The 19,911-nt window shown below is 53.9% G+C and overlaps 1 protein-coding gene across 1 annotated transcript in view; it reads left to right on the top strand.

Annotated features, from left to right (window-relative positions):
• The window catches only part of LOC119571552, a gene marked incomplete at both ends in the record, with an annotated part of 51,461 nt that overhangs the window by 20,619 nt on the left and 10,931 nt on the right, over nucleotides 1–19,911 (top strand). The window contains 13 exon segments of the mRNA XM_037918805.1: nucleotides 92–863; nucleotides 961–4,810; nucleotides 5,274–5,393; nucleotides 6,007–7,820; nucleotides 8,260–8,547; nucleotides 8,654–11,407; nucleotides 12,514–13,034; nucleotides 13,301–13,677; nucleotides 13,761–15,574; nucleotides 15,773–16,565; nucleotides 16,989–18,034; nucleotides 18,402–18,811; nucleotides 19,267–19,882. Of these exon segments, the coding sequence (XP_037774733.1) occupies nucleotides 92–863; nucleotides 961–4,810; nucleotides 5,274–5,393; nucleotides 6,007–7,820; nucleotides 8,260–8,547; nucleotides 8,654–11,407; nucleotides 12,514–13,034; nucleotides 13,301–13,677; nucleotides 13,761–15,574; nucleotides 15,773–16,565; nucleotides 16,989–18,034; nucleotides 18,402–18,811; nucleotides 19,267–19,882 (15,175 nt within the window).

Raw genomic sequence — 19,911 nt, 5'->3', positions numbered from 1 at the left:
GGCAAACCAGCAGCCAAGAACAGACACAACGCACACACCAGACAGACAGACCAGCACCAGACAGAAACAGACAGAGACCCACAGACACCAGACCAGCAGAACAGCAGCCAGACAAGAAGAACCCCAGACAGAACAGAAAGCAACAGACCAGCCGCAACACAGAACACAGACGACCCACAGCACCAGACAACCAGACACCCAGACACACAGACCGGCCCAGAGCCCAAAACCCGGCAGACCAGACAGACACAGACAGACCCCAAAGACACCAGACCCCAGACACAGACCAGAACAGGAGAAACACCCCAGACAACCCAGCAGAAAGACAGACAGACAGCCACCAGACAGACCCAACAGAACCACAGCCAGCAGACCACAGAAAGCAGACAGCAGCAGACCAGACAGACAGAGCCCAACCAGACACCACCCACAGACACCAAGACGACCCCAGCAGACAAAACCACAGACGACCACAGCCACAGACAGAGCAGCCAACCAGCCAACACACACAGAGCACAGAACCCAACAGAGCCAGCAGACAGCCCCCCCAGAAGACCAGAAGACCCGCAGAAGACACAAACGACCCCAGACCAACCACACAGACAGCCCAGACAGAGACACCAGCAGAGAACAGGCCAGCAGACAGAAGAACCCAAACAAGAGCCACCCAGAACCAGAGCAGACCAGACAGCAACCCAGCCAGAAACCACAGAAACCAAACAGACAACCAGACCCAGACACCCAGCAGCAGAAAAAACCCCAGAGAAAACCCCAAACCAGACAAGAAGACCCCAGACAGAACAGCCAACAGACAGACCCACAAGACCAAGCAGCAGAACAGAACACAGACACCAGACCCAGCAGCAAGACAGACAGCCCCAGACAAACAAGCAGCACCCAGACAGACCCACACCCACAAACCCAGACAGAACACAGACAGACAGACCCAAACAAACACAGACAGACCACAGACCACAGACCAAGAAACAGAAAGAGACACCACAGACAGCAGACAGCAGACCCCCACAGCGAAGACCCACAGACCAGACCAGCAAGACCAACAGAGCAGACCACAGACCAGACAGCCCACAGACCCAGACAGCACCCCCAGAACCAGACAAAACACAGACAACCAGACCCCAGCCAGCCACCAGCCCCAGCAACAGCAAACAGCACCAGCCAAAAGACCAGACACACAGCAGACCAAAAGACACCAGACAACCAGCCCAGAACAGCAGAAGACAGCCGCCCAGAACAGACGACAGAAACACCACCACCACAGCCACCAGCCAAGCAGCAGACCCAGCAACAGACCCCAGCCAGCCGAAAAAGACACCAGACCCCCCAGACCGAGAACCACAGCCCCAACAGACAGCACAGACACACAGAACCAGAACCACCCAAGAACAGCAGACCCAGACACAGAAACCCAGCCAGACACACCCCAGACGCACAGACCAGCCCAGACAGAGCGACACAGACAGACAACAGACCAGCCCACAGACAAGACCAGCCAGAGACAGACAGAACAGAACCAGAAAAGACCCCCAGAGCACAGACCACAGACCGACCCACAGACGACCAAGCCACAGAAGACAGAAGCCAGAGCCCAGACAACAGACCAACCAGACAGCCAACCCCAGACCAGAAGAACCGACAGACACCACAGAACAGACCAACCCAGAACAGACAGACCAGAACACAGACAGACCCAGACAAGCAGACGGGACCCAGACACCAGAAAACCAACCAGACCCAGACAGACCCACCCCAGCCCCAAACAACCGCCAACAGCCCAACACCCAGACACAGACAGACCCCCAGACAGACACAGCAAGACACACAAGACCAGAACACCCAGCCAAACAGAAAAGGCCAGACCCAGCACAGCAGACCACCCAGAGACCAACACCCAGACCCAGACAACACCCCAGCCAGACCAGCCCACACAGGCAACAGACAGCAGAACCCAGCAGAAGACAACCAGACCCACAAAAACCCAGACAGCAGCCAGAAAACCAGCAAACAAGACAAGAAGCAAGACAGACAGAGACCAGACCAGACAAACACGACCAGACAGAACCACCGACACAGACCAAACCCAACACAGACACCAACAGAAACAACAGACACCAGAGCCAGAACACCACAGAAAAGACAGAGCCCAAGACAGACAACCAACAGACAGACACCACAACAGCCAGCAACCCCAGCAGACCAGACACCAGAAGCCCAAACCACCAGCAGCCAGACAGCCAGACACACCAGCACAGAACAGAAAGCCCAGCCCACAGACCACCAGGACCCAGCCAACCAGAAACCACCAACAGACCAGACAGACAGAACAGCCAACACAGAAGACAGCACCACAGACAGCACAACCAGAACCACAACCAGACACAGCCCAGAACAAAACCACAACCGCACAAAAACCCAGACAGCCAGAGACAGACCAGAACCCCAAAGGACAGACAACAGACAGACCCAGACAGCAGCCACCCACCAGACAGCCCAGACAGCACAGCAGACCAGACAGAACAGCACCCAGACACAGACACCCCAGACCCCAGACACAGCAACAGCACCAAGACAACACAGACAGAAAAGACAGACCAGCAAAAGACGGAAAAACACAGACCAACAGCAGCAGACCAGCAGAACCAGCCAGCACACCAGCCAGACCCCAGCCAGACAACAGCCAGACCAGAAAAGAAGACAAGACAGAAGCCCAAAAACCAGAACACAGAAACCAGACAAGACCAGACCACCAAGACCAGAACCAGACCACAGCACCACCCCCACAGAAGACAAAACAGACCAGACAGACAGACAGACCAACACCCCAGCAGCACAGGCCACACCCCCCCAGACCAACCCCACAGAACAGACCAGACCCCAGCCAGACACACCCAGACCAGACCAGCCAGCAGCACAACAGCACCAGACAGACCAGGACAGACACAACGCACCACCGACCCAACAAAACAACACAGCAGACAACCCAAAGACAAACAAACCACAGACCCCCCGACAAAAGACCAGCCAGACCAGAGACCAGACAGACACACAGACAGACCAACACCAGAAGACAGACCCCACCCCAGCAGAAGACCAAACACAGACAAACCACCCAGCAGACCCCAGACAGCCAAACAGACCAAGCACAGAGACCCAAAACCAGAACCCCAACAGACAGACCAGCAAAAAACCAGCAGAAGACCAAGCCAGACAGACAACCAGAAACACAGACCACAGAAGACAGACAACCCAGACAGACACAACCAGACCCAAACAGCAACAGCAGCCAGACAACAGCCAACCAGACAACAGCAGACCCAACACACACCCAAAACCAGACAACAGACAACAGCACCAGACAGCCAGACCACAACAGCCCACACCAGCAGACACAACCCCGACCCAGACAGACCCCCGAAAAGACAACCAACCACAGACAGACAGCAGACCCCAGAAAACCAAAACAGACAGCCCCAGACCAAAAGCACCAGGCCCAGCAGACACACACAGACCCAACAGAACACAGACACCAGACCACGAAACACACAGACCCACAAACAGCAGAACCAGACCAGAAACACAGCAGAACCAGACCAGAAGACCCCCAGCAGACAAGACCAACCCAGAAGCACAGACAGAAACACCACAGACACAGAAGCCCCAGACAGACACAGCCCAACAGACAAGACAGACAAACAGAGAAGAACACCAGACACAACAGCAGACCAGACCAGACCCAGAAAAACAGACACCAGACAGCACCACAGCAAAACCCAGAGACACACAGACAGACCAGCCAGACACAGAACCAAGACACAATCAGACCAGCCAAAACAGCCCACCAGACAACCACCCAACCCAGACAGACCAGACCCACACCGACAGACCCAGACAGAAACACAACCACAGAAGACACCAGACGCCCAGCACCCACCCAGACCAAAAACACCCAGCAGAGCAACACCAGAACAGCACAGAAGCCAGCAGAGACAGCCAAAACACACCAGCAAGACACCACAAACAACCAGGAAAACCCGAACCACAGAACAGACAAAACCGCACAAACACCAGCAGAACAGAACCAGACCCAAGCACAGACCGACAGACCCCCCAGAAGAACAGCCACAGACCAGAACCACACAAACCCCAGACCCCAGACCAGACAAAGCCGACACAGAACAGCCACAGACACACCCAGCCACAGAACCAACCAGACACCAGACCCAGACGACAGAAGGGGCCCAGCAGACAGCCCCCCAGACAACAGACCCAAAGAGGCCCAGACCACAGCCCAGACCAAAACAGACCAGACAAGACCAGCAGAACAGCCAGAACAGACCAGAAAACCCCCCAACCCACAGACCACCAGAAAGCCACAGCCCAGAACACAAGACAGCCAGACAGCCAGCCCAGAAACCCAGCAGAAGCACAACAGAACCAAGCCACAGAAAAGCCAGACAGACCGACCACAAACAGACAAGCCCCAGACCAGACAAGAAACCCCCCAGACCAGCAGACAGACCAAAGCCAGACCAGAACCAGACCAACAGACAGAACACCAGAAAACACCAGACCAAACACACCCACGCAGACAGACAGCCCCAAGAACGACAGACAGCAGAAACCGACCACAAAAGCAAGACAGAACAGACCGACACAGCAGACCAGACAGACACAAAACAAGCACCAGCACAAGCCACAGCCAGACCACCAGCACCAAGAACAGAACCCAGCAAAGCAGACAGCCAGAACAACCACCAACAGACCAGACCGGGAAGAACCAAACCCGCCAGCAAGACCAGACCAGACCAAAACAAAAACCACAGACCCACAGAACCAACGAACCCCAGACAGCCCAGCACCCCAAAGCCACAAAAAACCCCAGCAGAAAACCCCCAGGAAAACAGCCCCCCCCCCCCCCGGAAAACAGACCAGCCCCCCGGGAAAACAGAAAGCGCCAAAACCCCAAAAGGGGGGAAACCCACCCCCCAGCAGAAGACCGGGCCCCCCGACAAAAACAGCCAGAAAAACCCCCAGCAAAAAAACCCCCCCAGCAGAAAAAAACCCAGACCCCCCCCCAACCCCAGCAAAAAAAAGGGGGGGAAAAAAAAACCCCCACCCCCAAAGCCCCAGCGCCCCCCCAGCAGACAAACCCCCCCAGAAAAGACCCCCCAAAAAAACAGAAGAAGACCCCCCCCCCCCAAAACCCAGCCCCGCCCCGGGCCCACCCCAAACCAAAAAAACCCCCCCCCCAGACAAACCCAAGAACCCCAGCCCAAACAAAAGCACCAAAACCCAAACCAGACAGACCCCCCCCCGCCAGCAGCCCAAACCCCCCAGAAAGACCAAAACCCAGACCACCCCCAAAAACCCGGGCCCCCCCAGCCCCCCCCCCCCCCCCCCCAAACAAACCCAAAAACCCCAAAAAACCCCCCCCCCCAACCCAAACCAAAAACCCCCAGCCGACCCCCCCCACCCCAGACCCCCCCCCCCCCCACCCCCCAACCCAACCCAAAAACCCCAAAGCCGCCCAAACAAAACCCAGCCCCCAGCCCCCCAAAGACAGGACCCCAACGGGAAAAAAAAAAACCCAGCCCCCCCAACCCCCCCCCAAAACAAAAAACCAAACCCCCGCCAGCCCCAAAACCCCCCACCCCCCAAAACCCCCCCAGAACCCAGCCCAAAGCCCCCCCCCCCGGGCCCACCCCCCCCAACCCCCCCAGCGGGCCCAGAAACCAGAAACAAAAACCAGCCCCCCAGAAAGACAGCAGCCCAACCCCCCCCCAGCAAACCCCCCCCCCAGCCCCCCAGACCCCCCAAAAAGACCCCAAAGCGGGAAAAACCCCCCCCAGCCCCCCCCGGGCCCCGGGAAAACCCCAAAACCCAAACCCCAGCCCCCAGAACCCCCCCAAAAAAACCCAAACAGACAGACAGAACCCCGGAAAGAACCCCAGACCCGACCAGAACAGACACCCAAACCCCGACCAGCCCAGCAGACAAAACCAGCCAGCCAGCAGCCCCCAGCCCCACAGACAGACCAGACCAGCCAGACAGCCCAGCCCAGCAGACCACCAGCCCAGCACAACCAACCAAAAGAAACCAGCCAAAAACCGACCCACCCCCAGCAGACAGCGGGCCCAGGGGGCCCCCAACACCCCACAGACCCCAAACCCCCCCAGACAGACACCCCGCCCAAACAGACACCAAAACCCCCAGAACCCAAAACAGAACCAGACCAAGCCAGCCCAACCCCCAGCCCCACCCAGCCAGCAACAGACCCCCACAGCCAGACAGACCCACAGCAGCCAGACCCACCAGACCAAAAACAGCAGACAGAGCCCAAGCCCCCAGACCCAGCAGAACACCCAACCAGCCCAGACCAGCAGACCAGCACAGAACCACAGAACACAACAGACCAAGACAGACCAGAGACAGCCCAGACAGACCCAGACCAGCAGACACAGAACCCAACAGACAGAAAGCCAGACCCCACACAGCCAGACCCAGACACACCAGCACAAGAACCAGACAGAACCAGCCAGACCCACACCAGCCAGACAGAGAACAAACCCCAAGAAACCCCAGACCAGAAGCCCAGACAGACCCAGACCCAGACCACCAGACAGAAACCACAGGCAGAAGACAGACAAGACCAAACCCAGACCAGACAGAACCAGCCAACCAGAACCCAGCCCGCACCAGAGAGAGACAGCAGCAGACAGCCAGACCCCACCCAAGCAACCCAGACCAGCAGACAACCAGACACCCAGACCCACAAGCACACCAGACAGCAGACCCCAGACCAGACCCCCCGACCAGACAAGAAACCACAGCCCAGACAGACAGAACGCAGAACCCCAGACCCCAACAGACCAGAAGCCAGACAAGCCCACCAGAACCAAGCCAGGCCAGACAGACAGACCCACAACGAGACCAGACCCCAGACCAGCCACCCAGACAGACAGACCCAACAGACGCCAGCAGCAACCAGAGCAAAGACCACACAGACAACCCCCAGACCCCCAGAAAGCCAAGACCCCAAGACCAGAACCAGCAGACAGCAGCCCAGCAGAACAGAACAGCCCCAAGCAGACCAGACAGCCAGCCACCAGAGCAGAACCAGAAGCCAGACCCAGCAGAAGCCAGCCAGACAGCAGACCCAGCCAGAGCCCACCCACCCCAAGACCAGAGACAGAGCAGAGCAGACAGCCCCAAACCACAGCAGAGCACAGAACCCAGACAGCAGAAGAACAGACAACCAGACCAGACAGAACAGACCAGAGCAGAACGACAGACAAACAACAGACCCAGACGAAAACCCAGAACAGCAGACCCAGCAAGCCCAGGAACCCCAGAACACAGCAGCCAGAACAGCCAAGCACCCAGAACAGACACAGCAGCCAGACACCAGACCACAACAGACAGACCAGACACAGACCAGACCAGCCAGCACAGAAGACCACCAGACGACAGCCCGACAGACAGAGCACCAGACAGCCAGCCAGACCAGACAACACAGACCCCAAGACAGCCAGACAACCACCACAGCACCAGAGAACCAAAAGACCCAGCAGACAGACAAGACCAGCCAGCAGAAGCCAAGACACAGCAGACCGACAGAACCAACAGCCAAGACAGAACCCCAAGAACAGACAGCAGCCCCACAGACAGAACACCCACAGACACCCAGACCACAGACAACAGACCGAACCAGAAGAGCAGCCCAGACAGCCAAACCAGACACCCAGCAGCCAGACAGAGCCACCAAAGCAGAACAGCCCCAGAACCCCAGCAGACAGCCAGCAACAGAAACGGACAGACACAACACCAGACCAGACACCAACAGACAGACCACACAGAGACAGACAGAAACAGCCAGACCGACCCAGCAAGCAGACCCACAGACAGACCAGACACAGAAACAGACCCCAGACAGACAGACAGAAGACCCGAAGCACAACCAGACAGCCCACAGCCAGAAGCACCACCAGCACCCACGGGCCAGCAACAGCACCACCACACAACCGAAACACGACAGAACCCACACCAGACAGCAGCCACAGAACAACAGCAGACACAACACCAGACAGACAGCAGCAACAGACAGAACCGCAGCAGCCAGAACCCAGCAGACCCAGAACACACCCAGCCCCAAGCAGCAACACACCAGAACAGACCCACAGCAGAAAGACAGACAGACCCCAGACCAGCAGACACACAGACACAGACCCCAGACAACAGAAACAGACCCCCAGCAGACCCACCCAGCAGGAAGCCAGAAGACCAGACCAGACAGACACAGCAGACCAAGACACCAGACAGACCCCACAGCAACAGCACAGCAGACCAGAAACAAACACCCCAGACACCAGACCCAACAGACGACCAGAACAACCAGACCCAGACCCAACAGAACCAACAGACCCCAGACACCAGCCCAGACAGCAAACCGAAGACAGAACCAGACCAGACCAGAGGACCAGACAAAGACCAGAGAGCGCGCAGACAGAGACCCAGAACAGAACCCCAGCAGACCAGCAGACCCAGACAAACAGCCAGCAGACAAGACAGGACCAGACCACAGACAGCAGCACCAGCCAAACCAGACACACCCAAACAGCCAAAAACCCCACAGACAGACCCAGAAGACAGACACCACGACAGACCCAGAAGCACCACAGAGACAGAACCACCAGACCAGCCAGAACCAGACAGACAGCCGAGCAACCCACAGAAGCCACCCAGAGCCCAGAGACAGACAGACAGACCAGAACAGCAGCGCAGACAGAGACCAGAACCACCAAACACCGACACAGACCAAGACACCAGAACAGCAGAAGACCAGAACAGAACCCAGACAGACCCAGCCAGACCCAGCCACCAGACCACAAACCAGCAGACCAGAAGACACAGACCCAGCCCAGACAGCCAGCAGACCCCAGAACACAGAAGACCAAGCCAGACAAGACCAACAGCCACAGCCAGAACAGACCCAGACCAGCACCAGACCAGCCCGACAGAAGCAGAAACCAGACAGACAGACCCCAGCCAAGACAGCAACAACACACCACAGACAGACAGACCAGCCCCCAGACCCCAGAAGACAGAACAACCCCCCAGACAGACAAGACACAGACAGACAGACCAGACCCCAGACCCAGACAACCAGACCAGCCCAGACAGACCAAGCACGCAGGCCAGAACAGCAGACCACCAGAAAGACCAGCCAGACCAGACACAGCACCACAGAAGACCAGAACAGCAGACAGACAGGCACAACAGAACAGACAGACAGCCAGAACCAGACAGCACAACCCAGACAGAAGCCCAGCCCCCCAGACACCGACCACAAGCAACCCAGAACAAAGCAGACAAACCCAGACACCAACCCACAACCAGCAGCCAGCAACACAGCACAGAACAGCACAGACCAGGCCAAGCAACCCAGCCAGACAGCACACAGACCAGACAGCCAACAGACAAACCAGACCCAGAACCAGACACAGCACCAGACAGACAGACACAGAGCAGCAAGACAGACACCAGACCGACACCCCACAGACCAGCCGACAGACCCAGACCAGCCAGAACAGACAGACAGCCCAGACGCCACAGAAACCAAACAGCACCAGAAAGCCAGACCCAAGAACGCAGCCAGAACCCAAACCCAGAACAGACAGCACCAGAAACCAGACCAGACAGCCACACCAGACACCAGAACAAGACCAGCAACAACCAGACGCCCAGACACAGACCAGCAGACAGAGAAAACCCACCAGACAGACAGAACCCAGCAGCCGAAGACCAACCCCCAGCAACCAACCAGACCAGGAGCCCAGACAACAGACAGAGAAGGAACAGAAGCAGCAGACCAGACCAACCAGAGACAAAGCCAGACCCAGACCAGCAGACAGACCACACAGACAACACAGACAGCCAGACCAGAAGCAGCACACAGACAACACACAGACCACCAGACACCCACCACCAGACCCAGCCCAGACAGCAGAACAGACCAGACACACCAGACAGACAGACACCCAGAACCCAGACCAGAAAGCACCCAGCACAGAAGACCCAGAAAGACCAGCCCACAGACAGACAAAACAGACCCGACCAGACCAGACCACCAGCCAGACAGAACAGACACAGAAGACGGCAAACAGCAGACCACACCCACAAGAACCAGAAACCCCAGACCCAACAGCAGACACCAGACACCAGACAGACAGAACAGACCACACGAACGCCCAGACAGAACAGAACACCAGACCAGCCCCAGCCACCACACAACAGACACACAAGCCAGCAGAACAGAACAGGAGCCCCCAGAACAGACCACAGCCAGCCAGAACAGCCCAGAAGAGCCGCACCAGCAGACACCACAGCCACCGACAAGACGACAGAGAACCACCCGCACACAGACGACACCAGAACCAGACAGAACCCAGACCCAAAGAGCAGACCCAGCCGACCAAGAACAGAAGACAAGCCCACCAAGACAACAGCCAGAACAGCCCAGCACAGACAGAAAGACCAGACCGAGCAGCACAGAAGCCAGAGCCCCCAGAGCAGCAGCAGACACCAGAGACCAGCCAGACACAGGAGACGAGAGCACACAGACAGCAGCCAGACCACCAGAACAGACAGACCCAGCAGAGACCAGACCCAGACAGCAGACACAGACACCCAGCAGACAGACAACAGCCAAAGCCCCAGAGAACCCAGAGCAGCAAAAAACAGCCAGAACAGACCAACAGACAGACCACAAACCAAGACCAACAGACAGACAGCAGACCAAACCCAGACAGCAGCAGAGCCACAGCAAGCAGACAGAACCACCAGCACCAGACAAACAGAACCAAGACAAACCCCCAGAACCAGACAGCCAACAGCACCCAGAACAACAGACCAGAAACAGCCAACCCGACAGACAGACCCAGACACAGACCCAGACCAAGAACAGACCACAGACAGACCAGACCAACAGAACCAGCAGCCACCAGACACACCAGCCAGACACCAGACAGACGACCAGACAGAAGCCAGCGAACAGAAACCAGACCCCAGACCAGAAGACACGAAGCAGAACCGCAGAACACCAGACAACACCAAACCAAAGCCAGCAGACACAACAGACCCACCCACACACCCAGCAGACAGACAGCACAAACCAAGCAGCCCAGACAGACCAGCCACCAGGCAACACACCAGACCACCAGACCAGACAGAACCAGAGACAAAAGCCCAGACAGAGCCAGCCAGACAGCAGCAGCACCCAGCCCAGACAGAACAGACAGCCAGGAAAGAACCCAGACCAACCAGCAACAGACACCAGACACACGACAGCCCACAGACCCAGCCGACAGCCAGACAGAGAACAAGACCAGCAACAGACAGAACCAAGCCAACGACAGAAAGCCACAGAACCAAGCCAGCCAGACCCAGACAGAGCCAACACCACACCAGACAGACAGACAGACCCGACAGCAAACAGAAACACCCAGACAGACAGACCAGAAAAGCAGCCCAGCAGAACCAGCAGAACAGAACAGAACAGACCAGAAGACAGCCAACCCGACCAGCAGACAGACAGCCCACAGAACAGCCCAGACAGACCAAGCACAGAACAGAAGCCCAACAAGACCAGACCAGACAGACAGCCAGAAACCAGCAGCAAACAGACAGACAGCAGACCCAGACCCAAACCCAGCAGAGAACCCAGCACACCAAAAACAGACAACAGCAACCAAAAACCAGACCACAGAGACCAAACAGACACACAGACAGACCCAGACAAAACCAGGAAACCAGACGACACCCAGACAGACCCACCAGACAAGAAAGAAAAAGAAGAAAGCCAGACAAGGAAACCCAACAGACAGAACAGACCCAGAAGAAGCACAGACACAGACCCACAGAAGAAACCAGACAGGACAGCCAGCCAGAACACCAGAGACCAGCACCCCAGACAGCAACCCACAGAACAGACAGACAGCAGACAAACAGACAGAACCAGCAGGAGAAACAACAGACGACCAGAAGACAAAAGACACAAACCGACCAAGACCAGACAGAAAAACGCAGAACAAAAGACAGCCAGCCAACAGCCAGACAGACAGACAGCAGCAGAAGAGCACAGACACCAGACAACAGAGACCCACAGCCCAAGACAGCGAACAGACACCAGCACAGCCAGCAGAAGCCAAAACCGCAACAGACCAGAACAACCAGACAGACCAGAAAAACAGACCAGAAACCACACCCAAAGACACAGACACAGACAGAAAGCCAGACAGACAAACCACACCAAGACAGCAGCCACACAGAAACACACCCAGACCCACAGCCCAAGAACAGACAGCCAGACAGACCACAGACAGCACAGCAACCCGCGGCCAGCAAAAACAGAAGACAGCCACAGCAAGACCCAGCCAAACAGACAGAACAGACGACCAGAAAACAGAAACAGACAGAGACACAGCCAGAAAACAGACAGACACCAGCACAAAAGACAGACAACCAGCCAACAGACCGACCGCAGAAGCCACAACAGACAGACAGACCCAGAAAGCAACCAACAGCGACAAGACAGACAGACAGAACAAGAGAACCAACAGCCAAAACAGACCCAGAACAACAGACCCAGAACAACAGAGACCAGAACCAGAAACAGACAGAACAACAGAGACCCAGAAGACACCCACCCAGACGACCACAGACAGAAGCCAAGAAACACAGAAACAGACACAGCCACAGAAGACCAGACCAAGACACAGACCACAGACAGACAGCCAACCACACACCAACAGAACCAGAACCCAGAAAGCAGAACAGAACCAGCAGACACAGCAGACAGAACCAGAAAGACAGCATATTGCAGAAAAGAAAGAACCAGCCAGAACCTTCACACAGCAGAAGCCAGAGAGAACAGACTACACACAGAACCAGAAAGCAGGAAAGCAGACACAGGACACCAGACACAGAAGGACAGAACCAGACAGGAACCCAGGAAAGCACAGACAGACAGACAGAAGAACAGACAGAACCCCCCAAGAAAACAGACAGACCAGAAACAAGAAACAGAACACACACAGAAGACACAGGAAGCACCAGACCCAAAGAACCAGAGACAGCAGGACCACAGAACCAGACCAGCAAGAACAGAAGAACACAGAGAAAGAAAACAGACACAGAAAGAACACAGAAAAATCCAGAAAGAACAGAAAGCACAGAAGACAGACAGAGACAGCAGAACCAGCAGACAGAACAACAGAACCAGAAGAAACAGCAGCAGACAGAACCAGAACAGACTAGAAGAACAGGAAGACAGACAAGAACCCCAAGAACAGAAGACAGCCCAGAAGAAACAAGAACCAGAGACCCAGAAAGAAGCCAGAAAAGGCCAAAGCAGACACCAGAAAACACACCCCAGAAACAGCAGAAAAACCAGAACACGAACCAGAAACAGGAGACCACAGAAACACAGAACAGACCAGATCCAGAACAGAAATACAGAAACAGAACAGCAGACAGCAGACAGAAACCCACCAAGAACACCACCAGACAGCCAAGACAGCAGCACAGACAGAACAGCAGAACAGCAGCAGACCACAGAACAGAACGAACCAGACCAGACAGAACGAGAAACAGACAGAAGCAGAAACAGACACAGACAGAACCAGACAGCAGCAGGCCAGAAAACGAAGGACAGAAACAACATTTTTTTTTTTTCTTTACAGAAGACCAGCACCCAGAAAGGAGAACCAGAGACCAGAAACAGATCAACCCAGAACAGAACCAAGAAAACAGAACACCAGCCCAGCAGAAAAGACAGACCAGACAGAAGACACCAGACAGACCAAGAACAGAGACAGAACCAGCAGACAGAGAAAGACAGAACAGCACCAGAGACCAGACCAGACAGAAAGCAGAAGAAGTCAAGCAGAGACAGAAACAAGACAGAACAGACAGACAGACACCCAGAACACGAACAGAACAGAACACCAAGAAAGAGAACAGAACCCAAGAGCAGAAACCAGCAGAACAGCCACCCCCATGGGCCAGCACAGAAACAGAAAGTTTCTTGGATGCAGACCACAGACAGAAACAGACAAGACAGATCAGAAACCAGAAACAACCAGAAACAGACACCAGACCCCAAGAACCAGAGAGAAAAACCGAACAGACCAGAACAGAGACAAGCACAGACAAAGAAAAAAAGACCAGAAAGAAGCATACAGAAACAGCAGAACAGAACATCCCATCACAGAACAGCACCAGACAGGCAGGCAGCAGGGACCAGGCCAGAACACAGACCAGACAGCAGCAGCCAGAACAGCAGAACAGCCACAGAACAAGAACCAGACCAGCCAGTCACCAGGGACAAGCCCCAGACAGACAAGCCAGCAGACCCCCAGGACCCAACACGATAGAACCAGAGGTCAGAAAGACCAAGAAACAGCCAGAACAGAAGACAGACAGAAACAGAAACCCCAGAACCAGAACACCAGCAGAAAGAACAGAACAGAACAGAACAGCACCAGAAGACCAGACAGAAGGCAGACCAGCCCAGAATCCCCAGAAAAGAACAGGACAGCAGAACAAGAAACAGACAGAACCAGACAGGAAAAACAGACAAGCAGACCCAAGGCAGACACCACAGAACAGACCAGACACAAACAGCCAGAACAGCAGACCAGACAGAACCACAGAAGAAACACACAGCAGAAAGACAGAACATGACAGCAGAAGACACAGCAGAACAACACCAGACACCCCATGTAACAGCACAGGACAGACCAGAGAAGCAGCAGAAACCAGCCAGAACAAGAACCCCAGCAGCAGACCAAGGACAAGAGAACAGAAACACCGCAGAAGACAGACAGAAAACCAGACAGAGAAAAAGCAGACCAGACAGACCCAGAAGAGACCAGAAAGCAGAAACAGGACAGCAGAACAGAAAGCAGAAGCAGACAGCCAGAACAGCCAGACAGCTACAGACAGAAAGCACAAGCCCCACCAGAAAACAAAAAAAAAAGACAAGCAAGGAACCAGACCATCAGAAACCCAGAACAAGAAAAGACAGGAACCGACCAAACAGATACAACCAAGAACAGAAACAGAGAACCAGGCAGAAGACAGACAGAGACATCAGACACAGCCCAGGCCAGACAGCAGAAGCAGAGCAGGGAGAACAGCAGAACACCAGACCAGAACAAAGCAGAAAAGGAACGAAGACCCCGACACAGAAAGAAAACAAAGACAGAAAAGAACCAGAAAACCCCAGAACACAGCAGAAGAAATCACAGCCCGCACACAGACAGCAGAACAGACACAGAAAGAACAAGAAACAGAAGAAACAGCAGCACCCAGCAGAAAAAGAACCCAACCAGACACAGAACAGCCCACAGAACCAGAAAAGAACCAGAAAGACAGAACAGAACAGACAGACAGAACAGAAAAAGAAGACAAGAAACAGACAGCAGAACCAGAAAGCAGAACCAGCCAGAAAGCACAGCAGCAGAAGAAACACAGAACAGCCAGCCAGACACAAGCCCAGAAGAAGACAGCAGAAAGAAAAGACCAAGACAGAAGCCCATGCAGCACAGAAACAAGACAGAAAACAGAAACAGAAGAACACAGACACAGGACAGACAGACACAGAAAAGACAGAAACCAGAAAATCCCCAGAAAAAGAAACAGCAGACAGAACAGAAACAACAAAGAACAGAAACGAAAACCCCAGAACCAGACAGCAAGGAACAGCAAGAACAGCAGAAACAGAACAGACCCAGCCCCAGAACAGAAAGGGCCAGCAGAACCAGAAGAAAGCGCAGAAAGAACTAGGACCAAGAACACAGAACAGACAGAGCAACCCCAGTGTGGGGGGGCCCCGGGCACAGAGAAGAAGAAAGACCCCAGAACAGCAGACCGAATTTGCACAGACACCAGGACAGCCCAGAACAGGGACAGAAAGAAGACAGAAAAACAGCCGCCAGTGTGTGACAGGAAGCAGCAGCCAGAACAGAACAGAAACGAGAAACCAGCAGACAGAGACCCAACAGATCCAGACCACAGAAACAAGAAACAGAAAACCACAGAACAGACAGAAGAAGAAAAGCCCGAAAACAGAAAGAACACACCAGAACCCAGAAACTCAGACCAGAACTCAGAGACAGAAACACCAAGGAAGCCAGACAGACAGAGACAGACCCAGAGACGACCAGAACAGAACCAGACCCAGAAGTCAGACAGGAAAAGAACAGACAGCACAGAACAGACCAGCAACCAGACACAGAACCAGAAACTCCAGAACAGCAGAAACCAGACCCAGAACGCAGAACCAGACAGCGAAGACAGAGCAACAGCACAAGAGAACCACAGACCCAGAAACAGAAGAACAAGCACCACACAGCAGAGACACACCAGACAGAACCCAGCCAAGCAGAACCCCCCCCAGGAAAACCAGAACACAGAACAGAAACAGACAGGACAAAGAATCAGACAGCAGACAGCACCCAGACAGAAGAACACAGACAGCCCCAGCAAGACAAGGAGAAAAGGACCAGAACCAGACAGGAAACACCACCAGAACAGAACATAAATCCAGAAACAGAAGCAGACCAGAACAGAAAAAAAAAAAAAAAAAAAACCAGAGACACCAGAAAATCAGAGACAGACACAGGAAAACAGAAAAGAACCCAGCAGAAAGACAAGAAACAGCAGACAGCAGAAGGACCCAGAACAGACAGACAGAAGGACAGGCAGAAAGCAGCACACCATGCCAACAGAAACAGACAGATGAACACCCAGACAAGACAGAAACAGCAGACACAGTCAGACAGACAGAAACCCCAGCACAGACACCAGAACCAAACCAAGAAAAAGAAGAACCAGACAGAACAGCCAGAAGAACAGACCAGCAGAAAAACAAGAACACAGACAGAACAAGCAAAGCCACACAACAGCAGAACAGAACCAGCAAGAACCAGAAAACAGAAAACCAGACACAGAACCAGAAACACAGCCAGAAAGCAGCCAGAACACACCAGAGCAACAGCAGACAGAACAGACCAGAAAGAACTCACAGAAACAGGACAGAAACAACCAGCAGAAGCAGACAGAAACACCAGAAACAACAGACACAGACAGAACCCCAGAAAGAAAGACACCAGAACCACCACCAGCAGAAGAAGACCACAGACAGGGAAAGACAGACAGAACACCCCCCAGCAGAACACAGAGAACAGAACCCAGAAACAGCAGACCCCAGACCCCAGACAGAAGACAGACCAGCAGACCAGAACAGACAGACACAGAAACAGAAACACAGACCCAGCAGAAACAGCCACAGAAGAAGAGCCAGAAGAAACCCACAGACAGAAGACACAGCAGACAGAAGAAGTGGGTTTTGGTAAAGAAAACAGACCAGACCGAACAGACAGACCCAGACCAGAACAGAAAGAAAAAGGCAAACAGCAGACCAGACAGACAGCCAGCAGACAGACCACAGAGCCAGAACAGAAGAAAACCAGGATTAGATAAACCAGAACCAGGAAACCCAGACAGCCCAGACCCAGCAGACAGAACAGACCAGAGACAGAACTTTGTGCCAGACAGCCCAGACAGAGCAGAAGGCGAGACAGCAGAACAGCGAATGGTGGTGTTTGGGTGTGTTGCAGACAAAGAACATGCAGACACAGAACAGCAGCAGACAGCAGCAGAAGCAGAACAGAAAAGCCAGAAACAGCAGAGCCAGACCAGACCACCAAGCACAGGAACAAAGACAGAAACAGAGAGAACAGCAGCCATGAACGAAGAACAGCAGCACAGAAAGAAGAAACAGAAACAGAAAACCAGAAACCACAGCAGACACCCAGACCACAGAACAGAACAGGAGAACAGACAGAACCAGACAGCCAGAAGACAGGAACAGAGACAGCAGACACCAAGAAAATCCAGAAGCCACCACTCAGCAGCAGACAGACCAGAACCAGCCAAGAACCAGAAACATGCCAGACCCAGAACCAGAAAGACAGAAGAAACCAGGACAGACAGAAAACAGACAGAAACAGAGCACAGAACCACAGACAGGAAAGAAACAGCAGACCAACAGAAAGCAGAAACAGCACCACACCGGGACCCCAGAAGAAACAGACAGAACCAGCAGAACCACCAGACAGAACCCAGAGAACAGAACCCAGAAAGACAGAGACAGAAACAGAAGCAGAAAGACCAGCAGAGAACAGAAAGCAGCAGACAGACCAGAAGACAGAACCCAGCCCACAGAAACAGAAGAAAGAAAAGAACAGACCAGCAGGAAAGAACAGAAAAACCCCAGGACCCAGAAAAGAACGGGTGTGGGCGTTCACAGACCCCAGAAGCAAGGACAGAAACAGAAACAGCCACAGAAACAGAAAAGACCAGGCACAGAAAACCAGCAGCACACAGAACCAAGAAACAGAAACCAGAGAACCAGACAGCAGAAAGAACCTAGACAAGAACACAGAACACACCAGGAACCAGGCAGAACAGACCACAGACAGACAGGAAGAACAGAAGAAACCAGGACACAGAAGAACAGACCAGACCACATGCACCAGCAGGACAGACCAGACCAGCACCACAGAACCACCCAGATAGCCCAGACAGAAACCACCACACCAGCACACACCCAGCCAGAAAAGAACAGACCCCCCCAGACGCCAGCCCACCACAGACAGCAGACACAGCAGCACCAGAACAAGCCAGACAGACAGAAACAGGAACCCAGCAAGAACAGACCCAGAAAGCACACACCAGACAGACGGAAAAGAACAGAAGACCAGAAACAGAACACATGAACAGACCACAGCAGACCCAGAAGAAACAGAGAACAGAAACAGACCACCAGCACCCAGAAGGCAGACCAGAAGAACAGAACAGAAAGCAGAAAGACAGAAAACACACACAAGAAGAAACAGCCAGACAGAAACCAGAACAAGCACAGAAGCAGACCAGAAACAGAAGCCAATGAACAGACAACAGCCTGGGGGGGGTGGCCCGCTTCCAGAACAAAGAAGCCCCCAGACAAGACACAGAACAAGGCAGACAGAACCCAGAGACAGAAGACAGACAGAACCCAAGAGGAAACAGAACCACAGGACCCCCAGAAAAGCACACAGACCAGAAACAGACAGAAACAGAAAGGCAGACAGACAGAACAGACAGACCACACCAGAGAACCAGAAAACACAGACCCCCCAGGAAGAGGGTGGGCAGACCAGACCAGAAAGAACAGAAACACAGAAAGCCAGAACAGACAGACACGGCCACAGAAAACAGCCACCAGAACAGAAACAGAAGAACCCCCAAGAACAGACTAGACCCAGAAAGAAACACAGCAGAGCAAGACACACAGAAATCAGACAGATCCAGAAACAGCAAGGGGGGGAAAAAAAAGACAGAACAGACAGGAAAGAACCAAGAAAGCCAGCACCAGACCACAGAACAGAAAGCCAGAAACCCAGAACAGAACAGACAAGAACAGAACGATGGCAGAAATGAAAACAGACCAGCAGAAACCAGCACAGAAACCCACAGAACCAGACAGCAGCAGCAGGAGAACAGACAGAACAGCCAGACCAGAAAACACCAGAGACCAGACAAGAACAGCACAGCAGAAGAAAGAAAGAACAGGACAGAAGCAGACCAGAAGGAACAGACAGAAACCAGAACTAGAACAGACCCAGAAACAGAACAGGAAAACCAGACACAGAACACAGAACAGGACAAGACAAGAAGCCAGAAACAGCCCCAGCACCAGAGACAGAAAACCACCAGAACCCAGAGCCAAGCCACAGAAAAGAAGAGACCAGACAAGGCAAGAACAGACAGAAAGCCACCAGAAAG

The sequence above is a fragment of the Penaeus monodon genome, unplaced genomic scaffold, assembly GCF_015228065.2.
Source record: "Penaeus monodon isolate SGIC_2016 unplaced genomic scaffold, NSTDA_Pmon_1 PmonScaffold_682, whole genome shotgun sequence".
NCBI classification, from domain to species: domain Eukaryota; kingdom Metazoa; phylum Arthropoda; class Malacostraca; order Decapoda; family Penaeidae; genus Penaeus; species Penaeus monodon.
This window is presented reverse-complemented; position numbering and strand designations above follow the sequence as displayed.